General features: G+C 32.4%; 2 protein-coding genes across 11 annotated transcripts in view; one reads left to right on the top strand and one right to left on the bottom strand.

Moving 5' to 3' along the window:
- LOC143245294 (glucose transporter type 1-like) overlaps window positions 1-24,995 on the top strand; it is a 582,725-nt gene that overhangs the window by 413,521 nt on the left and 144,209 nt on the right. The window lies entirely within an intron of this gene.
- LOC143245290 (nose resistant to fluoxetine protein 6-like) overlaps window positions 1,993-24,995 on the bottom strand; it is a 61,875-nt gene continuing 38,872 nt past the window's right edge. For 3 of the 5 annotated variants that reach the window (XM_076491461.1, XM_076491462.1, XM_076491465.1), the window contains exons 15-16: window positions 22,318-22,460; window positions 1,993-4,244 (exon numbers count right to left, since the gene is read on the bottom strand). In XM_076491461.1, coding sequence (XP_076347576.1) covers window positions 4,086-4,244; window positions 22,318-22,460 — 302 coding nt within the window. In that variant the 3' untranslated portion in view covers window positions 1,993-4,085. The remainder of the gene's footprint in view (window positions 4,245-22,317; window positions 22,461-24,995) is intronic. The other 2 variants (XM_076491464.1, XM_076491463.1) reach the window with 2 other exon arrangements.

The following is a 24,995-nucleotide window of genomic DNA, read 5'->3' as shown; positions in this document are numbered from 1 at the left end:
GACTTAAAACTCGGTAGGGTTGTACCCTGATATAATATTCCCAAATAACTGATTTTCCTTCTTTTATTTCAGTTATGGCCAAATGTTAAACAACCCAAAACGTATATTTTGTGATTCTGTACAGTTCTGTTTACAACAATCAAGACAAAAATTGCCACAAATATACATATTTCTTTTGTGTTTAATACACTGACATTTACAAAAGAGAATTTTGTCATTCTGATACTATTTAAGGGGAAGAACTCACAAAAAAACACAATTTGGGGTTTCTAGTCAATAATATTGTTTCCAAATTTATAAGGGTCCGGCATGGCTTAGCGCGTTAAGGCGTGCGACTCGTAATCTGAGGGTAGCGGGTTCGCATCCCGATCGCGCCAAACATGCTCGCCCTTTCAGCCGTGGGGGCGTTATAATGTTACCGTCAATCCCATTATTCGTTGGTAAAAGAGTAGCCCAAGAGTTGGCGGTGGGTGGTGATAACTAGCTGCCTTCCCTCTAGTCTTACACTACTAAATTAGGGACGGCTAGCAGAGATAGCCCTCGAGTAGCTTTGTGCGAAATTCCAAAACCAACAAACAAATCCAAATTTATGGAATTTGATATAAGATACTTTGTTTTACATGTTGCTTATGAACATGCATAAAAAAAATGTGAGGTGTGGCTACTTTTGGCCATTTTATGGGGTCACAAATCTAAATAAGCTCATACTTTTAGTGGTGTTGGTCATTTACTGAACCTTGTTTGATCAATTTACATTGAATTTGATTTATATACACTTTTCAATACACAATATTCAATGACAAACAACAATGTCGAATTTTCCAATTTTTATTGATTGTAAAGGATGCGTGACACCACAAAAAGCACAATGTTACGTTTTTGAGAATTATCAGCCAAATTTCGCCAATTTACATGGGATTCACTACAAGGAATCCTTTTTACATATTTCAAACACAGATATAGACAATTTTGGAATTTCCTACTTTTGTTCAGTTTTCAGCAAAAAAAAACAAAAGCACAATTTGTGGTTTACGTGGACTATTAGTATATCAACCAACTTATATAGCATTTCATACAAAGATACATTCTTCCATATCTCAAACAATGACAAGGAAAGTTTTTTCCAGATTTCTGTGTTTCTCTCAATTTATCTGGTGTCCAAACTGGCCATGTTGTGACTTCATTGTGAAGACATGTTGTATTCGCCCGCGATTGTTGGCTTCTGTATGTTGTAGCTTTTTATTATTTATATATTTAAAAACGTTGTACCCAATGTGAAATTGTTCACAAAGAATAATAGAATCATAAGTATGAAAATCAATTGGCATGTTGATTTGTTTGGGTTAAGCTTGAAGCTGTACAATGGGCTGTCTGTACCCTCCTCGCATCAGAAATCGAGGTCCTGCATGAACAAGTGGTTAAAGCTATTGACTCGCAATCTGATGGTCATAGATTCTAATCCCCCGTCCCATTCAGTATGCTCTCCCCTTTCAGGCATGGGGTTGTTGTAACGTACGGCCAATCAACCTATTCGTTGGTAAATGAGTAGCCTAATAGTTGATGGTGGGTGATGTCTTTCACTGTTAAACCCCATACACACATACACACCAGTAGCACAGTGGCATGACTGCGGATTTATACTGCTAAACACCGGGGTTCGATAACCTTGGTGGTCAGAGCACAACTAACCCTTTGTGTAGCTTTGTGGTTAATATCAAATGAGAAATAACAATAAATTAAATTGGGGATGGTTATTGCAGATAACCCTCGTATTGTTTCGAACCATCAAATTTAGCGTAATAATCTCTCGGACTTAGTTGTTAAGCCATCGAAGTTAAGTTTATGTTTGTCCGAATTATAATGTTATTATTAGATGTAAGTAAATTCTTAAAGAATATAGGTCAGTGTCCTAGTATCTAAAAATACACTTTGTAACTAACGTACTTTATAGCTGAACTTTTAATAAAAATTTATTTTTAAATATGTTGTGATTTTTTTAAATTAATTAACTTCGTGTAAAAATTGAGATAAATAAACTCATTAATTTATTAATATTGTTAATGCAATAAAAAGCAATAAGTATACTATTTCCAAGCACGTGCTCAACTGGATTCGTTTGTCAACCAGACTCCTGACTACAATCATTTGAAGCAAAGCGTAAAGTTACAAAATGGGCTACCTGTGCTCTGCCCACCACGGATATCAAAACCCGGTTTCTAAGAAACTAAAAGTTTCAGAATTATTGTTCTTGTAAACATTAATATAAAAAGTGAAAGAAAGAAAACTTCAAGCCTAGATTAGCTTATAGTTCATTGCATACAACAATAGATGTCGCCAGTAGCACTTTAATATTATTAGTTTTTTTCTGTTTATATCTGAGGATAGGGACCGTCATACCCTGATGGTTAGGGAGCTTGACTCGCAATTTTCGGTTTGTGGGACAAAAACCAGTCTCTATTCAACTGTTGGGGTATTATAATATGACGGTCAACCCCACTATTCATAAATAAAGAATAACTTAAAAGTTGACAGTACTGACATAGAATATATATCTTAAAAATTAAACACGGACAGTGCAGATTGTCTTTGAGTAGCTTGTAAAATTCAACAAAATAATATTAGCTGTGTGTAATCCAACAAAACAATATTATCTGTGTGTAATCCAACAAAACTTTATTAGCTGTGTGTAATCCAACAAAACAATATAAACTCTGTGTGATCCAACAAAACAATGTAAGCTCTGTGTAATTCAAAACAACAAACTTTATTAGCTGTGTGTAATCCAACAAAACAATATTAGCTATGAGTAATCCAACAAAACAATATTAGCTCTGAGTAATCCAACAAAACAATGTAAGCTTTGTGTAATAAAAAAACTTTATTAGCTGTGTGTAATCCAACAAAAGAATATTATCTGTGTGTAATCCAACAAAACAATATAAACTCTGTGTGATCCAACAAAACAATGTAAGCTCTGTGTAATTCAAAACAACAAACTTTATTAGCTGTGTGTAATCCAACAAAACAATATTAGCTATGAGTAATTCAACAAAACAATATTAGCTATGAGTAATCCAACAAAACAATATTAGCTCTGAGTAATCCAACAAAACAATGTAAGCTTTGTGTAATAAAAAAAAACTTTATTAGCTGTGTGTAATCCAACAAAACAATATTATCTGTGTGTCATTCAACAAAACAATATTAGCTATGAATTATCCAACAAAACAATATTATCTGTGTGTCATTCAACAAAACAATATTATCTGTGTGTCATTCAACAAAACAATATTAGCTGTGAATTATCCAACAAAACAATATTATCTGTGTGTCATTCAACAAAACAATATTATCTGTGTGTCATTCAACAAAACAATATTAACTGTGTGTAATCCAACAAAACAATATTATCTGTGTGTCATTCAACAAAACAATATTAGCTGTGTGTAATCCAACAAAACAATATTATCTGTGTCATTCAACAAAACAATATTATCTGTGTGTCATTCAACAAAACAATATTAGCTGTGAATTATCCAACAAAACATTGTAAGCTGTGTGTAATCCAACAAAACTTTATTAGCTGTATATAATCCAGCAAAACAATATAAATTCTGTGTGATCCAACAAAACAATATTAGCTGTGTGTAATCCAACAAAACAATATTAGCTGTGTGTAATCCAACAAAATGATATTAGCTGTGTGTAATCCAACAAAATAATATTAGCTGTATATAATCCAACAAAACAATATAAACTCTGTGTGATCCAACAAAACAATATTAGCTGTGTGTGATCCAACAAAACAATATTAGTTGTGTGTAATCCAACAAAACAATATTAGCTGTGTGTAATCCAACAAAATAATAATAGCTGTGTGTTATTCAACAAAATAATATTAGCTGTGTGTGATCCAACAAAACAATGTTAGCTGTGTGTAATCCAACAAAACAATAATAGCTGTGTGTAATCCAACAAAATAATATCAGCTGTGTGAAACCCATTTATATCAATCCATTGGAATACGTAGACAGTCTAAGTAAGTACCTAGTTCTTTGTGACGCTTAATTATGTGAGTTGTAACGTCAATCATGGCGAACCTCACGGCCATCATCAGGAACCCTCTGACCATTCCTCTGCAAGAGAAGTAATTTCTGAATCCTCATGAGGGGGATCTCGAACAGAACCACACCAAAACCCGCCAACACATACGATATAATCACATGTCCAAAGTACATGTATAGCTGAAACAAAGAAAATAAATTCACTTTAAAATAATTAGAAAAAATATTATATTTTGCTTACAGTTTTAATGTAGAAATGTATTTAGAATCCAAGTGGAAAAAAAATCCGACCGCCTCGCACCACTATGTTTCTCCGAACATACGTATAACAAAATTGTACTTGATACGACTTCCTTGAACAAATTTCAAGTCTCTACTGATGAAGGCATGTTGTTTTAGAACAGTTTTTATGTTCAAAAGAGGTAAAGTCATGATTCCAACTATATAAAATGTGTATCTTTTGAATAATTGAAAAAAAAAATCGAAACTTAGCTTGAGAGAGTTGAACATTCGAAGTTTGAAAGATAAATATAACTAAAGATAATAATAGAGAAAAAATTCAACGTAAAATTATAAAACGTATTTTTGACAATGTAATTAGGGTTCAGTTTTTGTTTTGTTTTTCAAATGTACGTTTTATCAGGTACTATAATAAAGTTATAATATAATATAATGATTATTGTTTTCCACGAACTAATTTATTCCATACTTCGACTTATATTACTTAGAGAAAGAAAACGTAAAAATGTCGTTGTTCATATCGTCCCATTTGAATAAATAGGAAATAACTGAGCCTTTAAAAATTATATATTTGGTAACTAATATTTGGATCCAATAAGAAAAAATAAGAAACACTGAACAATTCATAACAAAAATTCAAACTTTAGATCGACATTGTTCTGAGCGTTTAAAGCACAGAGCTATTTATAAATTATCTCATTGTTTGTAACTCCATTTATTATTTCCTTAAAGTCTTTGTCTACAAGTTCTGATTCTAGTTTACAACAATACCTACTTTCAATGATATCGAGAATCAATTTTCAATACGTGATGGGGCCCGGCACGGCCAAGTGTGTTAAGATGTTCGACTCGTAATCCGAGGGTAGCGGGTTCGAATCCCGGTTGCACTAAACATGCTCTCCCTCTCAGCCGTGGAGGCGTTATAATGTTACGGTCAATTCCACTATTCGTTGGTAAAAGAGTAACCCAAGAGTTGGCGGTGGATGGTGATGACTAGCTGCCTTCCCTCTAATCTTACACTGCTAAATTAGGGACGGCTAGTACAGATAGCCCTCGAGTAGCTTTGCGCGAAATTCAAAAACAAACAAACCATACGTGATTGTCGAGTTTCCGAAAAACATAATGGCTCAAGTCACGTGCATAACACAAAACAATGATAATAAATCTCCTATGAATGAAACTATATAGATTTATCTTCACTGCAATAATGAAGCCACGAATTTGATTTTCAAAAAGGAATTACTTAAATGTTTGACTTCACGTTTAACAATAAGGCACGCTGCCATTCATATCGGTCAGTAATATTGGAAACTCAATGTTCGAAGCAAGCTTTTCTTACGTGCAGTTTGTTCCCGTGATAATTATGTAGTGATAAACTGATCACCCGTTGAATTACAAAGTTTTGTTCGAATCGTATAATAACTGAATCGTAAGCTGTAACCCAAGCTAAAGGGTATTTTTATTATCAGAACTGTTTTGTCAACTCGACCTAATGTATGTTTCTGTTATCATAACTGTTTCGTCAACTCGACCTACTGTATGTTTCTGTTATCATTACTGTTTCGTCAACTCAAGCTAATGTATGTTTCTCTTATCGTAACTGTTTCGTCAACTCGACCTAATGCGTGTGTCTGTTATCATACGTGTTTCGTCAACTAAACCTAATGTATGTTTCTGTTATCATACGTGTTTCGTCAACTCAACCTAATGTAAGTTTCTGTTATCATAACTATTTCGTCAACTCGACCTAATGTATGTTTCTCTTATCATAACTGTTTCGTCAACTCGACCTAATGTATGTTTCTGTTATCGTAACTGTTTCGTCAACTCGACCTATTGTATGTTTCTGTTATCATTACTGTTTCGTCAACTCAAGCTAATGTATGTTTCTGTTATCATTACTGTTTCGTCAACTCAACCTAATGTATGTTTCTGTTATCATACGTGTTTCGTCAACTCAACCTAATGTATGTTTCTGTTATCATACCTGTTTCGTCAACTAAACCTAACGTATGTTTCTGTTATCATAACTGTTTCATCAACCCAACCTAATGTAAGTTTCTGTTGTCATAACTGTTTCGTCAACTCGACCTAATGTAAGTTTCTGTTATCATAACTGTTTCGTCAATACCGACCTAATGTATGTTTCTGTTATCGTAACAGTTTCGTCAACTCGACCTACTGTATGTTTCTGTTATCATAACTGTTTCATCAACCCAACCTAATGTAAGTTTTTGTTGTCATAACTGTTTCGTCAACTCAGCCTAATGTAAGTTTCTGTTATCATAACTATTTCGTCAACTCGACCTAATGTATGTTTCGTCAACTCAACCTAATGTATGTTTCTCTTATAATAACTGTTTCGTCAACTCAACCTAATGTATGTTTCTGTTATCATACGTGTTTCGTCAACTAAACCTAATGTATGTTTCTGTTATCATACCTGTTTCGTCAACTAAACCTAATGTATGTTTCTGTTATCATAACTGTTTCGTCAACTCGACCTAATGTATGTTTCTGTTATCATAACTGTTTCATCAACTCAGTCTAATGAAACTTTCTGTTATCGTAACTGTTTCGTCAACTCGACCTAGTGTATGTTTCTGTTATCATTACTGTTTCGTCAACTCAAGCTAATGTATCTTTCTGTTATCATTACTGTTTTTTCAACTCAACCTAATGTATCTTTCTATTATCATACGTGTTTCTTCAACTAAACCTAATGTATGTTTCTGTTATCATACCTGTTTCGTCAACTAAACGTAACGTATGTTTCTGTTATCATAACTGTTTCATCAACCCAACCTAATGTATGTTTCTGTTATCATAACTGTTTCGTCAACTCAAGATAATGTATGTTTCTGTTATCTTAACTGTTTCGTCAACTCGACCTAATGTATGTTTCTGTTATCATAACTGTTTCGTCAACTCAACCTAATGTATGTTTCTGTTATCATAACTGTTTCGTCAACTCAACCTAATGTATGTTCTGTTATCATAACTCTTTCGTCAACTCAACCTAATGTATGTTTCTGTTATCATAACTGTTTCGTCAACTCCACCTAATGTATGTTTCTGTTATCATAACTGTTTCGTCAACTCAGCCTAATGTAAGTTTCTGTTATCATAACTGTTTCGTCAACTCGACCTAATGTATGTTTCTGTTATCATAAATGTTTCGTCAACTCGACCTAATGTATGTTTCTGTTATCATAACTGTTTCGTCAACTCAACCTAATGTATGTTTCTGTTATCATAACTGTTTCGTCAACTCGACCTAATGTAAGTTTCTCTTATCATAACTGTTTCGTCAACTCGACCTAATGTATGTTTCTCTTATCATAACTATTTCGTCAACTCCACCTAATGTATGTTTCTGTTATCATAACTGTTTCGTCAACTCAGCCTAATGTAAGTTTCTGTTATCATAACTATTTCGTCAACTCGACCTAACGTATGTTTCTCTTATCATAACTGTTTCGTCAACTCGACCTAATGTATGTTTCTGTTATCATAACTGTTTCGTCAACTCAACCTAATGTATGTTTCTCTTATCATAACTGTTTCGTCAACTCAACCTAATGTATGTTTCTGTTATCATACGTGTTTCGTCAACTAAACCTAATGTATGTTTCTGTTATCATACCTGTTTCGTCAACTAAACCTAATGTATGTTTTTGTTATCATAACTGTTTCGTCAACTCGACCTAATGTATGTTTCTGTTATCATAACTGTTTCCTCAACTTAGCCTAATGTAAGTTTCTGTTATCGTAACTGTTTCGTCAACTCGACATAGTGTATGTTTCTGTTATCATTACTGTTTCGTCAACTCAAGCTAATGTATCTTTCTGTTATCATTACTGTTTTGTCAACTCAACCTAATGTATCTTTCTGTTATCATACGTGTTTCTTCAACTAAACCTAATGTATGTTTCTGTTATCATACCTGTTTCGTCAACTAAACGTAACGTATGTTTCTGTTATCATAACTGTTTCATCAACCCAACCTAATGTATGTTTCTGTTATCATAACTGTTTCGTCAACTCGACCTAATGTATGTTTCTGTTATCATAACTGTTTCGTCAACTCAGCCTAATGTAAGTTTCTGTTATCATAACTGTTTCGTCAACTCAACCTAATGTATGTTTCTGTTATCATACGTGTTTCGTCAACTAAACCTAATGTATGTTTCTGTTATCATACCTGTTTCGTCAACTAAACCTAATGTATGTTTCTGTTATCATAACTGTTTCGTCAACTCGACCTAATGTATGTTTCTGTTATCATAACTGTTTCCTCAACTTAGCCTAATGTAAGTTTCTGTTATCGTAACTGTTTCGTCAACTCGACATAGTGTATGTTTCTGTTATCATTACTGTTTCGTCAACTCAAGCTAATGTATCTTTCTGTTATCATTACTGTTTTGTCAACTCAACCTAATGTATCTTTCTGTTATCATACGCGTTTCTTCAACTAAACCTAATGTATGTTTCTGTTATCATACCTGTTTCGTCAACTCGACCTAATGTATGTTTCTGTTATCATAACTGTTTCGTCAACTCAACCTAATGTATGTTTCTGTTATCATAACTGTTTCGTCAACTCAACCTAATGTATGTTTTTGTTATCATAACTGTTTCGTCAACTCAACCTAATGTATGTTTCTGTTATCATAACTGTTTCGTCAACTCGACCTACTGTATGTTTCTGTTATCATAACTGTTTCATCAACCCAACCTAATGTAAGTTTTTGTTGTCATAACTGTTTCGTCAACTCAGCCTAATGTAAGTTTCTGTTATCATAACTATTTCGTCAACTCGACCTAATGTATGTTTCGTCAACTCAACCTAATGTATGTTTCTCTTATAATAACTGTTTCGTCAACTCAACCTAATGTATGTTTCTGTTATCATACGTGTTTCGTCAACTAAACCTAATGTATGTTTCTGTTATCATACCTGTTTCGTCAACTAAACCTAATGTATGTTTCTGTTATCATAACTGTTTCGTCAACTCGACCTAATGTATGTTTCTGTTATCATAACTGTTTCATCAACTCAGTCTAATGAAAGTTTCTGTTATCGTAACTGTTTCGTCAACTCGACCTAGTGTATGTTTCTGTTATCATTACTGTTTCGTCAACTCAAGCTAATGTATCTTTCTGTTATCATTACTGTTTTTTCAACTCAACCTAATGTATCTTTCTATTATCATACGTGTTTCTTCAACTAAACCTAATGTATGTTTCTGTTATCATACCTGATTCGTCAACTAAACGTAACGTATGTTTCTGTTATCATAACTGTTTCATCAACCCAACCTAATGTATGTTTCTGTTATCAAAACTGTTTCGTCAACTCAAGATAATGTATGTTTCTGTTATCTTAACTGTTTCGTCAACTCGACCTAATGTATGTTTCTGTTATCATAACTGTTTCGTCAACTCAACCTAATGTATGTTCTGTTATCATAACTCTTTCGTCAACTCAACCTAATGTATGTTTCTGTTATCATAACTGTTTCGTCAACTCGACCTAATGTATGTTTCTGTTATCATAACTGTTTCGTCAACTCAGCCTAATGTAAGTTTCTGTTATCATAACTGTTTCGTCAACTCGACCTAATGTATGTTTCTGTTATCATAAATGTTTCGTCAACTCGACCTAATGTATGTTTCTGTTATCATAACTGTTTCGTCAACTCAACCTAATGTATGTTTCTGTTATCATAACTGTTTCGTCAACTCGACCTAATGTAAGTTTCTCTTATCATAACTGTTTCGTCAACTCGACCTAATGTATGTTTCTCTTATCATAACTATTTCGTCAACACCACCTAATGTATGTTTCTGTTATCATAACTGTTTCGTCAACTCAGCCTAATGTAAGTTTCTGTTATCATAACTATTTCGTCAACTCTACCTAACGTATGTTTCTCTTATCATAACTGTTTCGTCAACTCGACCTAATGTATGTTTCTGTTATCATAACTGTTTCGTCAACTCAACCTAATGTATGTTTCTCTTATCATAACTGTTTCGTCAACTCAACCTAATGTATGTTGATGTTATCATACGTGTTTCGTCAACTAAACCTAATGTATGTTTCTGTTATCATACCTGTTTCGTCAACTAAACCTAATGTATGTTTCTGTTATCATAACTGTTTCGTCAACTCGACCTAATGTATGTTTCTGTTATCATAACTGTTTCCTCAACTTAGCCTAATGTAAGTTTCTGTTATCGTAACTGTTTCGTCAACTCGACATAGTGTATGTTTCTGTTATCATTACTGTTTCGTCAACTCAAGCTAATGTATCTTTCTGTTATCATTACTGTTTTGTCAACTCAACCTAATGTATCTTTCTGTTATCATACGTGTTTCTTCAACTAAACCTAATGTATGTTTCTGTTATCATACCTGTTTCGTCAACTAAACGTAACGTATGTTTCTGTTATCATAACTGTTTCATCAACCCAACCTAATGTATGTTTCTGTTATCATAACTGTTTCGTCAACTCGACCTAATGTATGTTTCTGTTATCATAACTGTTTCGTCAACTCAGCCTAATGTAAGTTTCTGTTATCATAACTGTTTCGTCAACTCAACCTAATGTATGTTTCTGTTATCATACGTGTTTCGTCAACTAAACCTAATGTATGTTTCTGTTATCATACCTGTTTCGTCAACTAAACCTAATGTATGTTTCTGTTATCATAACTGTTTCGTCAACTCGACCTAATGTATGTTTCTGTTATCATAACTGTTTCCTCAACTTAGCCTAATGTAAGTTTCTGTTATCGTAACTGTTTCGTCAACTCGACATAGTGTATGTTTCTGTTATCATTACTGTTTCGTCAACTCAAGCTAATGTATCTTTCTGTTATCATTACTGTTTTGTCAACTCAACCTAATGTATCTTTCTGTTATCATACGCGTTTCTTCAACTAAACCTAATGTATGTTTCTGTTATCATACCTGTTTCGTCAACTCGACCTAATGTATGTTTCTGTTATCATAACTGTTTCGTCAACTCAACCTAATGTATGTTTCTGTTATCATAACTGTTTCGTCAACTCAACCTAATGTATGTTTTTGTTATCATAACTGTTTCGTCAACTCAACCTAATGTATGTTTCTGTTATCATAACTGTTTCGTCAACTCGACCTAATGTATGTTTCTGTTATCATAACTGTTTCGTCAACTCAGCCTAATGTAAGTTTCTGTTATCATAACTGTTTCGTCAACTCGACCTAATGTATGTTTCTGTTATCATAACTGTTTCGTAAACTTGACCTAATGTATGTTTCTGTTATCATAACTGTTTCGTCAACTCAACCTAATGTATGTTTCTGTTATCATAATTGTTTCGTCAACTCAACCCAATGTATGTTTCTCTTATCATAACTGTTTCGTCAACTCGACCTAATGTATGTTTCTGTTATCATAACTGTTTCGTCAACTCCACCTAATGTATGTTTCTGTTATCATACCTGTTTCGTCAACTCCACCTAATGTATGTTTCTGTTATCATAACTGTTTCGTCAACTCAGCCTAATGTAAGTTTCTGTTATCATAACTATTTCGTCAACTCGACCTAACGTATGTTTCTCTTATCATAACTGTTTCGTCAACTCGACCTAATGTATGTTTCTGTTATCATAACTGTTTCGTCAACTCAACCTAATGTATGTTTCTGTTATCATAACTGTTTCGTCAACTCAACCTAATGTATGTTTCTGTTATCATACGTGTTTCGTCAACTAAACCTAATGTATGTTTCTGTTATCATACCTGTTTCGTCAACTAAACCTAATGTATGTTTCTGTTATCATAACTGTTTCGTCAACTCGACCTAATGTATGTTTCTGTTATCATAACTGTTTCCTCAACTTAGCCTAATGTAAGTTTCTGTTATCGTAACTGTTTCGTCAACTCGACATAGTGTATGTTTCTGTTATCATTACTGTTTCGTCAACTCAAGCTAATGTATCTTTCTGTTATCATTACTGTTTTGTCAACTCAACCTAATGTATCTTTCTGTTATCATACGTGTTTCTTCAACTAAACCTAATGTATGTTTCTGTTATCATACCTGTTTCGTCAACTAAACGTAACGTATGTTTCTGTTATCATAACTGTTTCATCAACCCAACCTAATGTATGTTTCTGTTATCATAACTGTTTCGTCAACTCGACCTAATGTATGTTTCTGTTATCATAACTGTTTCGTCAACTCAGCCTAATGTAAGTTTCTGTTATCATAACTGTTTCGTCAACTCAACCTAATGTATGTTTCTGTTATCATACGTGTTTCGTCAACTAAACCTAATGTATGTTTCTGTTATCATACCTGTTTCGTCAACTAAACCTAATGTATGTTTCTGTTATCATAACTGTTTCGTCAACTCGACCTAATGTATGTTTCTGTTATCATAACTGTTTCCTCAACTTAGCCTAATGTAAGTTTCTGTTATCGTAACTGTTTCGTCAACTCGACATAGTGTATGTTTCTGTTATCATTACTGTTTCGTCAACTCAAGCTAATGTATCTTTCTGTTATCATTACTGTTTTGTCAACTCAACCTAATGTATCTTTCTGTTATCATACGCGTTTCTTCAACTAAACCTAATGTATGTTTCTGTTATCATACCTGTTTCGTCAACTCGACCTAATGTATGTTTCTGTTATCATAACTGTTTCGTCAACTCAACCTAATGTATGTTTCTGTTATCATAACTGTTTCGTCAACTCAACCTAATGTATGTTTTTGTTATCATAACTGTTTCGTCAACTCAACCTAATGTATGTTTCTGTTATCATAACTGTTTCGTCAACTCGACCTACTGTATGTTTCTGTTATCATAACTGTTTCATCAACCCAACCTAATGTAAGTTTTTGTTGTCATAACTGTTTCGTCAACTCAGCCTCATGTAAGTTTCTGTTATCATAACTATTTCGTCAACTCGACCTAATGTATGTTTCGTCAACTCAACCTAATGTATGTTTCTCTTATAATAACTGTTTCGTCAACTCAACCTAATGTATGTTTCTGTTATCATACGTGTTTCGTCAACTAAACCTAATGTATGTTTCTGTTATCATACCTGTTTCGTCAACTAAACCTAATGTATGTTTCTGTTATCATAACTGTTTCGTCAACTCGACCTAATGTATGTTTCTGTTATCATAACTGTTTCATCAACTCAGTCTAATGAAAGTTTCTGTTATCGTAACTGTTTCGTCAACTCGACCTAGTGTATGTTTCTGTTATCATTACTGTTTCGTCAACTCAAGCTAATGTATCTTTCTGTTATCATTACTGTTTTTTCAACTCAACCTAATGTATCTTTCTATTATCATACGTGTTTCTTCAACTAAACCTAATGTATGTTTCTGTTATCATACCTGTTTCGTCAACTAAACGTAACGTATGTTTCTGTTATCATAACTGTTTCATCAACCCAACCTAATGTATGTTTCTGTTATCAAAACTGTTTCGTCAACTCAAGATAATGTATGTTTCTGTTATCTTAACTGTTTCGTCAACTTGACCTAATGTATGTTTCTGTTATCATAACTGTTTCGTCAACTCAACCTAATGTATGTTTCTGTTATCATAACTGTTTCGTCAACTCAACCTAATGTATGTTCTGTTATCATAACTGTTTCGTCAACTCAACCTAATGTATGTTTCTGTTATCATAACTGTTTCGTCAACTCGACCTAATGTATGTTTCTGTTATCATAACTGTTTCGTCAACTCAGCCTAATGTAAGTTTCTGTTATCATAACTGTTTCGTCAACTCGACCTAATGTATGTTTCTGTTATCATAAATGTTTCGTCAACTCGACCTAATGTATGTTTCTGTTATCATAACTGTTTCGTCAACTCAACCTAATGTATGTTTCTGTTATCATAACTGTTTCGTCAACTCGACCTAATGTAAGTTTCTCTTATCATAACTGTTTCGTCAACTCGACCTAATGTATGTTTCTCTTATCATAACTATTTCGTCAACTCCACCTAATGTATGTTTCTGTTATCATAACTGTTTCGTCAACTCAGCCTAATGTAAGTTTCTGTTATCATAACTATTTCGTCAACTCTACCTAACGTATGTTTCTCTTATCATAACTGTTTCGTCAACTCGACCTAATGTATGTTTCTGTTATCATAACTGTTTCGTCAACTCAACCTAATGTATGTTTCTCTTATCATAACTGTTTCGTCAACTCAACCTAATGTATGTTTCTGTTATCATACGTGTTTCGTCAACTAAACCTAATGTATGTTTCTGTTATCATACCTGTTTCGTCAACTAAACCTAATGTATGTTTCTGTTCTCATAACTGTTTCGTCAACTCGACCTAATGTATGTTTCTGTTATCATAACTGTTTCCTCAACTTAGCCTAATGTAAGTTTCTGTTATCGTAACTGTTTCGTCAACTCGACATAGTGTATGTTTCTGTTATCATTACTGTTTCGTCAACTCAAGCTAATGTATCTTTCTGTTATCATTACTGTTTTGTCAACTCAACCTAATGTATCTTTCTGTTATCATACGTGTTTCTTCAACTAAACCTAATGTATGTTTCTGTTATCATACCTGTTTCGTCAACTAAACGTAACGTATGTTTCTGTTATCATAACTGTTTCATCAACCCAACCTAATGTATGTTTCTGTTATCATAACTGTTTCGTCAACTCGACCTAATGTATGTTTCTGTTATCATAACTGTTTCGTCAACTCAGCCTAATGTAAGTTTCTGTTATCATAACTGTTTCGTCAACTCAACCTAATGTATGTTTCTGTTATCATACGTGTTTCGTCAACTAAACCTAATGTATGTTTCTGTTATCATACCTGTTTCGTCAACTAAACCTAATGTATGTTTCTGTTATCATAACTGTTTCGTCAACTCGACCTAATGTATGTTTCTGTTATCATAACTGTTTCCTCAACTTAGCCTAATGTAAGTTTCTGTTATCGTAACTGTTTCGTCAACTCGACATAGTGTATGTTTCTGTTATCATTACTGTTTCGTCAACTCAAGCTAATGTATCTTTCTGTTATCATTACTGTTTTGTCAACTCAACCTAATGTATCTTTCTGTTATCATACGCGTTTCTTCAACTAAACCTAATGTATGTTTCTGTTATCATACCTGTTTCGTCAACTCGACCTAATGTATGTTTCTGTTATCATAACTGTTTCGTCAACTCAACCTAATGTATGTTTCTGTTATCATAACTGTTTCGTCAACTCAACCTAATGTATGTTTTTGTTATCATAACTGTTTCGTCAACTCGACCTAATGTATGTTTCTGTTATCATAACTGTTTCGTCAACTCGACCTAATGTATGTTTCTGTTATCATAACTGTTTCGTCAACTCAGCCTAATGTAAGTTTCTGTTATCATAACTGTTTCGTCAACTCGACCTAATGTATGTTTCTGTTATCATAACTGTTTCGTCAACTTGACCTAATGTATGTTTCTGTTATCATAACTGTTTCGTCAACTCAACCTAATGTATGTTTCTGTTATCATAATTGTTTCGTCAACTCAACCCAATGTATGTTTCTCTTATCATAACTGTTTCGTCAACTCGACCTAATGTATGTTTCTGTTATCATAACTGTTTCGTCAACTCCACCTAATGTATGTTTCTGTTATCATACCTGTTTCGTCAACTCCACCTAATGTATGTTTCTGTTATCATAACTGTTTCGTCAACTCCACCTAATGTATGTTTCTGTTATCATAACTGTTTCGTCAACTCCACCTAATGTATGTTTCTGTTATCATAACTGTTTCGTCAACTCCACCTAATGTATGTTTCTCTTATCATAACTGTTTCGTCAACTCAACCTAATGTATGTTTCTCTTATCATAACTGTTTCGTCAACTCGACCTAATGTATGTTTCTGTTATCATAACTGTTTCGTCAACTCAACCTAATGTATGTTTCTGTTATCATAACTGTTTCGTCAACTCGACCTAATGTATGTTTCTGTTATCATAACTGTTTCGTCAACTCGACCTAATGTATGTTTCTGTTATCATAACTGTTTCGTCAACTCGACCTAATGTATGTTTCTGTTATCATAACTGTTTCGTCAACTCAACCTAATGTATGTTTCTGTTATCATAACTGTTTCGTCAACTCAACATAATGTATGTTTCTGTTATCTTAACTGTTTCGTCAACTCTACCTAACGTATGTTTCTCTTATCATAACTGTTTCGTCAACTCGACCTAATGTATGTTTCTGTTATCATAACTGTTTCGTCAACTCAACCTAATGTATGTTTCTCTTATCATAACTGTTTCGTCAACTCAACCTAATGTATGTTTCTGTTATCATACGTGTTTCGTCAACTAAACCTAATGTATGTTTCTGTTATCATACCTGTTTCGTCAACTAAACCTAATGTATGTTTCTGTTATCATAACTGTTTCGTCAACTCGACCTAATGTATGTTTCTGTTATCATAACTGTTTCCTCAACTTAGCCTAATGTAAGTTTCTGTTATCGTAACTGTTTCGTCAACTCGACATAGTGTATGTTTCTGTTATCATTACTGTTTCGTCAACTCAAGCTAATGTATCTTTCTGTTATCATTACTGTTTTGTCAACTCAACCTAATGTATCTTTCTGTTATCATACGTGTTTCTTCAACTAAACCTAATGTATGTTTCTGTTATCATACCTGTTTCGTCAACTAAACGTAACGTATGTTTCTGTTATCATAACTGTTTCATCAACCCAACCTAATGTATGTTTCTGTTATCATAACTGTTTCGTCAACTCGACCTAATGTATGTTTCTGTTATCATAACTGTTTCGTCAACTCAGCCTAATGTAAGTTTCTGTTATCATAACTGTTTCGTCAACTCAACCTGATGTATGTTTCTGTTATCATACGTGTTTCGTCAACTAAACCTAATGTATGTTTCTGTTATCATACCTGTTTCGTCAACTAAACCTAATGTATGTTTCTGTTATCATAACTGTTTCGTCAACTCGACCTAATGTATGTTTCTGTTATCATAACTGTTTCCTCAACTTAGCCTAATGTAAGTTTCTGTTATCGTAACTGTTTCGTCAACTCGACATAGTGTATGTTTCTGTTATCATTACTGTTTCGTCAACTCAAGCTAATGTATCTTTCTGTTATCATTACTGTTTTGTCAACTCAACCTAATGTATCTTTCTGTTATCATACGCGTTTCTTCAACTAAACCTAATGTATGTTTCTGTTACCATACCTGTTTCTGTCAACTCGACCTAATGTATGTTTCTGTTATCATAACTGTTTCGTCAACTCAACCTAATGTATGTTTCTGTTATCATAACTGTTTCGTCAACTCAACCTAATGTATGTTTTTGTTATCATAACTGTTTCGTCAACTCAACCTAATGTATGTTTCTGTTATCATAACTGTTTCGTCAACTCGACCTAATGTATGTTTCTGTTATCATAACTGTTTCGTCAACTCAGCCTAATGTAAGTTTCTGTTATCATAACTGTTTCGTCAACTCGACCTAATGTATGTTTCTGTTATCATAACTGTTTCGTCAACTTGACCTAATGTATGTTTCTGTTATCATAACTGTTTCGTCAACTCAACCTAATGTATGTTTCTGTTATCATAATTGTTTCGTCAACTCAACCCAATGTATGTTTCTCTTATCATAACTGTTTCGTCAACTCGACCTAATGTATGTTTCTGTTATCATAACTGTTTCGTCAACTCCACCTAATGTATGTTTCTGTTATCATACCTGTTTCGTCAACTCCACCTAATGTATGTTTCTGTTATCATAACTGTTTCGTCAACTCCACCTAATGTATGTTTCTGTTATCATAACTGTTTCTGTCAACTCCACCTAATGTATGTTTCTGTTATCATAACTGTTTCTGTCAACTCCACCTAATGTATGTTTCTCTTATCATAACTGTTTCGTCAACTCAACCTAATGTATGTTTCTCTTATCATAACTGTTTCGTCAACTCGACCTAATGTATGTTTCTGTTATCATAACTGTTTCGTCAACTCAACCTAATGTATGTTTCTGTTATCATAACTGTTTCGTCAACTCGACCTAATGTATGTTTCTGTTATCATAACTGTTTCGTCAACTCGACCTAATGTATGTTTCTGTTATCATAACTGTTTCTGTCAACTCGACCTAATGTATGTTTCTGTTATCATAACTGTTTCGTCAACTCAACCTAATGTATGTTTCTGTTATCATAACTGTTTCGTCAACTCAACATAATGTATGTTTCTGTTATCTTAACTGTTTCTGTCAACTCTACCTAACGTATGTTTCTCTTATCATAACTGTTTCTGTCAACTCGACCTAATGTATGTTTCTGTTATCATAACTGTTTCTGTCAACTCAACCTAATGTATGTTTCTCTTATCATAACTGTTTCGTCAACTCAACCTAATGTATGTTTCTGTTATCATACGTGTTTCGTCAACTAAACCTAATGTATGTTTCTGTTATCATACCTGTTTCTGTCAACTAAACCTAATGTATGTTTCTGTTATCATAACTGTTTCTGTCAACTCGACCTAATGTATGTTTCTGTTATCATAACTGTTTCCTCAACTTAGCCTAATGTAAGTTTCTGTTATCGTAACTGTTTCGTCAACTCGACATAGTGTATGTTTCTGTTATCATTACTGTTTCGTCAACTCAAGCTAATGTATCTTTCTGTTATCATTACTGTTTTGTCAACTCAACCTAATGTATCTTTCTGTTATCATACGTGTTTCTTCAACTAAATCTAATGTATGTTTCTGTTATCATACCTGTTTCGTCAACTAAACGTAACGTATGTTTCTGTTATCATAACTGTTTCATCAACCCAACCTAATGTATGTTTCTGTTATCATAACTGTTTCGTCAACTCGACCTAATGTATGTTTCTGTTATCATAACTGTTTCGTCAACTCAGCCTAATGTAAGTTTCTGTTATCATAACTGTTTCGTCAACTCAACCTGATGTATGTTTCTGTTATCATACGTGTTTCGTCAACTAAACCTAATGTATGTTTCTGTTATCATACCTGTTTCGTCAACTAAACCTAATGTATGTTTCTGTTATCATAACTGTTTCGTCAACTCGACCTAATGTATGTTTCTGTTATCATAACTGTTTCCTCAACTTAGCCTAATGTAAGTTTCTGTTATCGTAACTGTTTCGTCAACTCGACATAGTGTATGTTTCTGTTATCATTACTGTTTCGTCAACTCAAGCTAATGTATCTTTCTGTTATCATTACTGTTTTGTCAACTCAACCTAATGTATCTTTCTGTTATCATACGCGTTTCTTCAACTAAACCTAATGTATGTTTCTGTTATCATACCTGTTTCGTCAACTCGACCTAATGTATGTTTCTGTTATCATAACTGTTTCGTCAACTCAACCTAATGTATGTTTCTGTTATCATAACTGTTTCGTCAACTCAACCTAATGTATGTTTTGTTATCATAACTGTTTCGTCAACTCAACCTAATGTATGTTTCTGTTATCATAACTGTTTCGTCAACTCGACCTAATGTATGTTTCTGTTATCATAACTGTTTCGTCAACTCAGCCTAATGTAAGTTTCTGTTATCATAACTGTTTCTGTCAACTCGACCTAATGTATGTTTCTGTTATCATAACTGTTTCGTCAACTTGACCTAATGTATGTTTCTGTTATCATAACTGTTTCGTCAACTCAACCTAATGTATGTTTCTGTTATCATAATTGTTTCGTCAACTCAACCCAATGTATGTTTCTCTTATCATAACTGTTTCGTCAACTCGACCTAATGTATGTTTCTGTTATCATAACTGTTTCTGTCAACTCCACCTAATGTATGTTTCTGTTATCATACCTGTTTCGTCAACTCCACCTAATGTATGTTTCTGTTATCATAACTGTTTCGTCAACTCCACCTAATGTATGTTTCTGTTATCATAACTGTTTCGTCAACTCCACCTAATGTATGTTTCTGTTATCATAACTGTTTCGTCAACTCCACCTAATGTATGTTTCTCTTATCATAACTGTTTCGTCAACTCAACCTAATGTATGTTTCTCTTATCATAACTGTTTCGTCAACTCGACCTAATGTATGTTTCTGTTATCATAACTGTTTCGTCAACTCGACCTAATGTATGTTTCTGTTATCATAACTGTTTCGTCAACTCGACCTAATGTATGTTTCTGTTATCATAACTGTTTCGTCAACTCGACCTAATGTATGTTTCTGTTATCATAACTGTTTCGTCAACTCGACCTAATGTATGTTTCTGTTATCATAACTGTTTCGTCAACTCAACCTAATGTATGTTTCTGTTATCATAACTGTTTCGTCAACTCAACATAATGTATGTTTCTGTTATCTTAACTGTTTCGTCAACTCGACCTAATGTATGTTTCTGTTATCATAACTGTTTCGTCAACTCAACCTAATGTATGTTTCTGTTATCATAACTGTTTCGTCAACTCAACCTAATGTATGTTTTTGTTATCATAACTGTTTCGTCAACTCAACCTAATGTATGTTTCTGTTATCATAACTGTTTCGTCAACTCGACCTAATGTATGTTTCTGTTATCATAACTGTTTCGTCAACTCAGCCTAATGTAAGTTTCTGTTATCATAACTGTTTCGTCAACTCGACCTAATGTATGTTTCTGTTATCATAATTGTTTCGTCAACTCAACCCAATGTATGTTTCTCTTATCATAACTGTTTCGTCAACTCGACCTAATGTATGTTTCTGTTATCATAACTGTTTCGTCAACTCCACCTAATGTATGTTTCTGTTATCATAACTGTTTCGTCAACTCCACCTAATGTATGTTTCTGTTATCATAACTGTTTCGTCAACTCGACCTAATGTATGTTTCTGTTATCATAACTGTTTCGTCAACTTGACCTAATGTATGTTTCTGTTATCATAACTGTTTCGTCAACTCGACCTAATGTATGTTTCTGTTATCATAACTGTTTCGTCAACTCAACCTAATGTATGTTTCTGTTATCATAACTGTTTCGTCAACTCCACCTAATGTATGTTTCTGTTATCATAACTGTTTCGTCAACTCCACCTAATGTATGTTTCTCTTATCATAACTGTTTCGTCAACTCAACCTAATGTATGTTTCTCTTATCATAACTGTTTCGTCAACTCGACCTAATGTATGTTTCTGTTATCATAACTGTTTCGTCAACTCAACCTAATGTATGTTTCTGTCATCATAACTGTTTCGTCAACTCAACCTAATGTATGTTTCTGTCATCATAACTGTTTCGTCAACTCGACCTAATGTATGTTTCTGTTATCATAACTGTTTCGTCAACTCGACCTAATGTATGTTTCTGTTATCATAACTGTTTCGTCAACTCCACCTAATGTATGTTTCTGTTATCATAACTGTTTCGTCAACTCCACCTAATGTATGTTTCTCTTATCATAACTGTTTCGTCAACTCGACCTAATGTATGTTTCTGTTATCATAACTGTTTCGTCAACTCAACCTAATGTATGTTTCTGTTATCATAACTGTTTCGTCAACTCAACCTAATGTATGTTTCTGTCATCATAACTGTTTCGTCAACTCGACCTAATGTATGTTTCTGTTATCATAACTGTTTCGTCAACTCGACCTAATGTATGTTTCTGTTATCATAACTGTTTCGTCAACTCAACCTAATGTATGTTTCTGTTATCATAACTGTTTCGTCAACTAAACCTAATGTATGTTTCTGTTATCATAACTGTTTCGTCAACTAAACCTAATGTATGTTTCTGTTATCATAACTGTTTCGTCAACTAAACCTAATGTATGTTTCTGTTATCATAACTGTTTCATGTACTTCCAACTCATGTACTTCATTATTATCATAACTATTTTTTGCTTGTTTGTTTTTTGAATTTTACAAAATATCCAAGTTGGCTATAAAAATGTTCTCTGCAACTTACAAAAGTGATGGCTCGTGCGTCTGTATTGTGTCTCAGTTGTCCGATATAAGCGTACTGAACCAGTGGATGTAACAGATAAACCATATACGTCAAGCGATCGAGGACTTTCATTCCGTTCCACGATAACAACTGACTGATGATACCTGTATTACAGACAGTAGGAACAAAAACACTTTAATACATAGTTCATATATCTTAGTACTGTTGTTTTGTCACTTGAGTGATACAAAACTTTGGTTGACTATTACGGGCTGTTTTGAGAATATTGAAATAAAACAGAAAGGAGAAAAGAATTTGTCATATATATTTAGATAGTGACGTAATTTAAATAGTGGTGACTCATGTGAAAAAATGTTTCAACAAATGAACTGTAAGTGTTTAACTACACGAAACTGAATTATTTAAACGTCGTTGTAAAGAAAGGAGCTTAAAACAAGCATAAATAATAACAAAATATGAACACTTTGTTTATCTTAAAACAAGCATAAATAATAACAAAATATGAACACTTTGTTTATCTTAAAACAAGCATAAATAATAATAGAATATGAACACTTGATCTTAAAACAAGCATAAATAATAACAAAATATGAACACTTTGTTTATCTTAAAACAAGCATAAATAATAATAGAATATGAACACTTTATCTTAAAACAAGCATAAATAATAACAAAATATGAACACTTTGTTTATCTTAAAACAAGCATAAATAACAATAGAATATGAACACTTTGTTTATCTGAAAACAAGCATAAATAATAATAGAATATGCACACTTTGTTTATCTTAAAACAAGCATAAATAATAATAAAATATGAACACTTTGTTTGTCTTAAAACAAGCATAAAAAATAATAAAATATGAACACTTTGTTTATCTTAAAATAAACATAAATAATAATAGAATATGAACACTTTGTTTATCTGAAAACAAGCATGAATAATAATAGAATATGAACACTTTATCTTAAAACAGGCATAAATAATAATAGAATATGAACACTTTGTTTATCTTAAAACAAGCATAAATAATAACAAAATATGAACACTTTGTTTATCTTAAAACAAGCATAAATAATAATAGAATATGAACACTTTATCTTAAAACAAGCATAAATAATAACAAAATATGAACACTTTGTTTATCTTAAAACAAGCATAAATAATAATAGAATATGAACACTTTGTTTATCTTAAAACAAGCATAAATAATAATAGAATATGAACACTTTATCTTAAAACAAGCATAAATAATAACAAAATATGAACACTTTGTTTATCTTAAAACAAGCATAAATAATAATAGAATATGAACACTTTATCTTAAAACAAGCATAAATAATAATAAAATATGAACACTTTGTTTGTCTTAAAACAAGCATAAAAAATAATAAAATATGAACACTTTGTTTATCTTAAAATAAACATAAATAATAATAGAATATGAACACTTTGTTTATCTGAAAACAAGCATGAATAATAATAGAATATGAACACTTTATCTTAAAACAGGCATAAATAATAATAGAATATGAACACTTTATCTTAAAACAAGCATAAATAATAAAATAATATGAACACTTTATCTTAAAACAGGCATAAATAATAATAAAATATGAACACTTTATTTGTCTTAAAACAAGCATAAATAATAATAAAATATGAACACTTTGTTCAGCTTAAAACAAGCATAAATGAGAATAAAATATGAAAACTTTATTTATCTTAAAACAGGCATAAATAAGAATAAAATATGAAAACTTTGTTCATCTTAAAACAAGCATATAAATAATAAAATATGAACACTTTGTTCATCTTAAAACAAACATAAACAATAATAAAATATGAACACTTTGTTTATCTTAAAACAGGTATAAATAATAATAAAATATGAACACTTTGTTCATCTTAAAAGAAGCATAAAAATAATAAAATATGAACACTTTGTTCATCTTAAAATAAATATAAAAAGAATAAAACATGAACACTTTGTTCATCTTAAAACAAGCATAAATAATAATAAAATATGAACACTTTGTTTATATTAAAACAAGCATAAATAATAATAAAATATGAACACTTTGTTTGTCTTAAAACATGCATAAAAGTAATAAAATATTAACACTTTATTTATCTTAAAACAGGCATAAATAAGAATAAACTATGAAAACTTTATTTATCATAAAACAGACATAAAAAATAATAAAATATGAAAACTTTGTTTATCTTAAAACAGGCATAATAAGAATAAACTATGAACACTTTATTTATCTTAAAACATGCATAAAAATAATAAAATATGAACACTTTATTTATCTTAAAAGAGGCATAAACAAGAATAAATTATGAAAACTTTACTTATCTTAAAACAGACATAAAAATAATAAAATATGAACACTTTGTTTATATTAAAACTGGCATAAATAAGAATAAACTATGAACACCAGTGGAGCAACAGGACTTCTGAGAGCTTTTAACATTAAAATTCGGGTTTCGATTCCCGCGTGGGCACAGCATAAATACCCTAATAACAAAGTAACCAAACACTGTTCTAAAATACATTTACGTGACGTCAAGGAAATGATTGTTCTTCGCTTTCAACAACTACATTTACCTCAGGAATTGAAGTGCTTAAGCCTATAATGCTGGTTTAGGACTGTTGTAGAACTATCTCCCCT

Source organism: Tachypleus tridentatus, chromosome 2, assembly GCF_004210375.1.
Source record: "Tachypleus tridentatus isolate NWPU-2018 chromosome 2, ASM421037v1, whole genome shotgun sequence".
Taxonomy (NCBI): Eukaryota; Metazoa; Arthropoda; class Merostomata; order Xiphosura; family Limulidae; genus Tachypleus; species Tachypleus tridentatus.
Note: the sequence above shows the minus strand (reverse complement) of the source record. Positions and strands in the feature narration are given on the sequence as shown.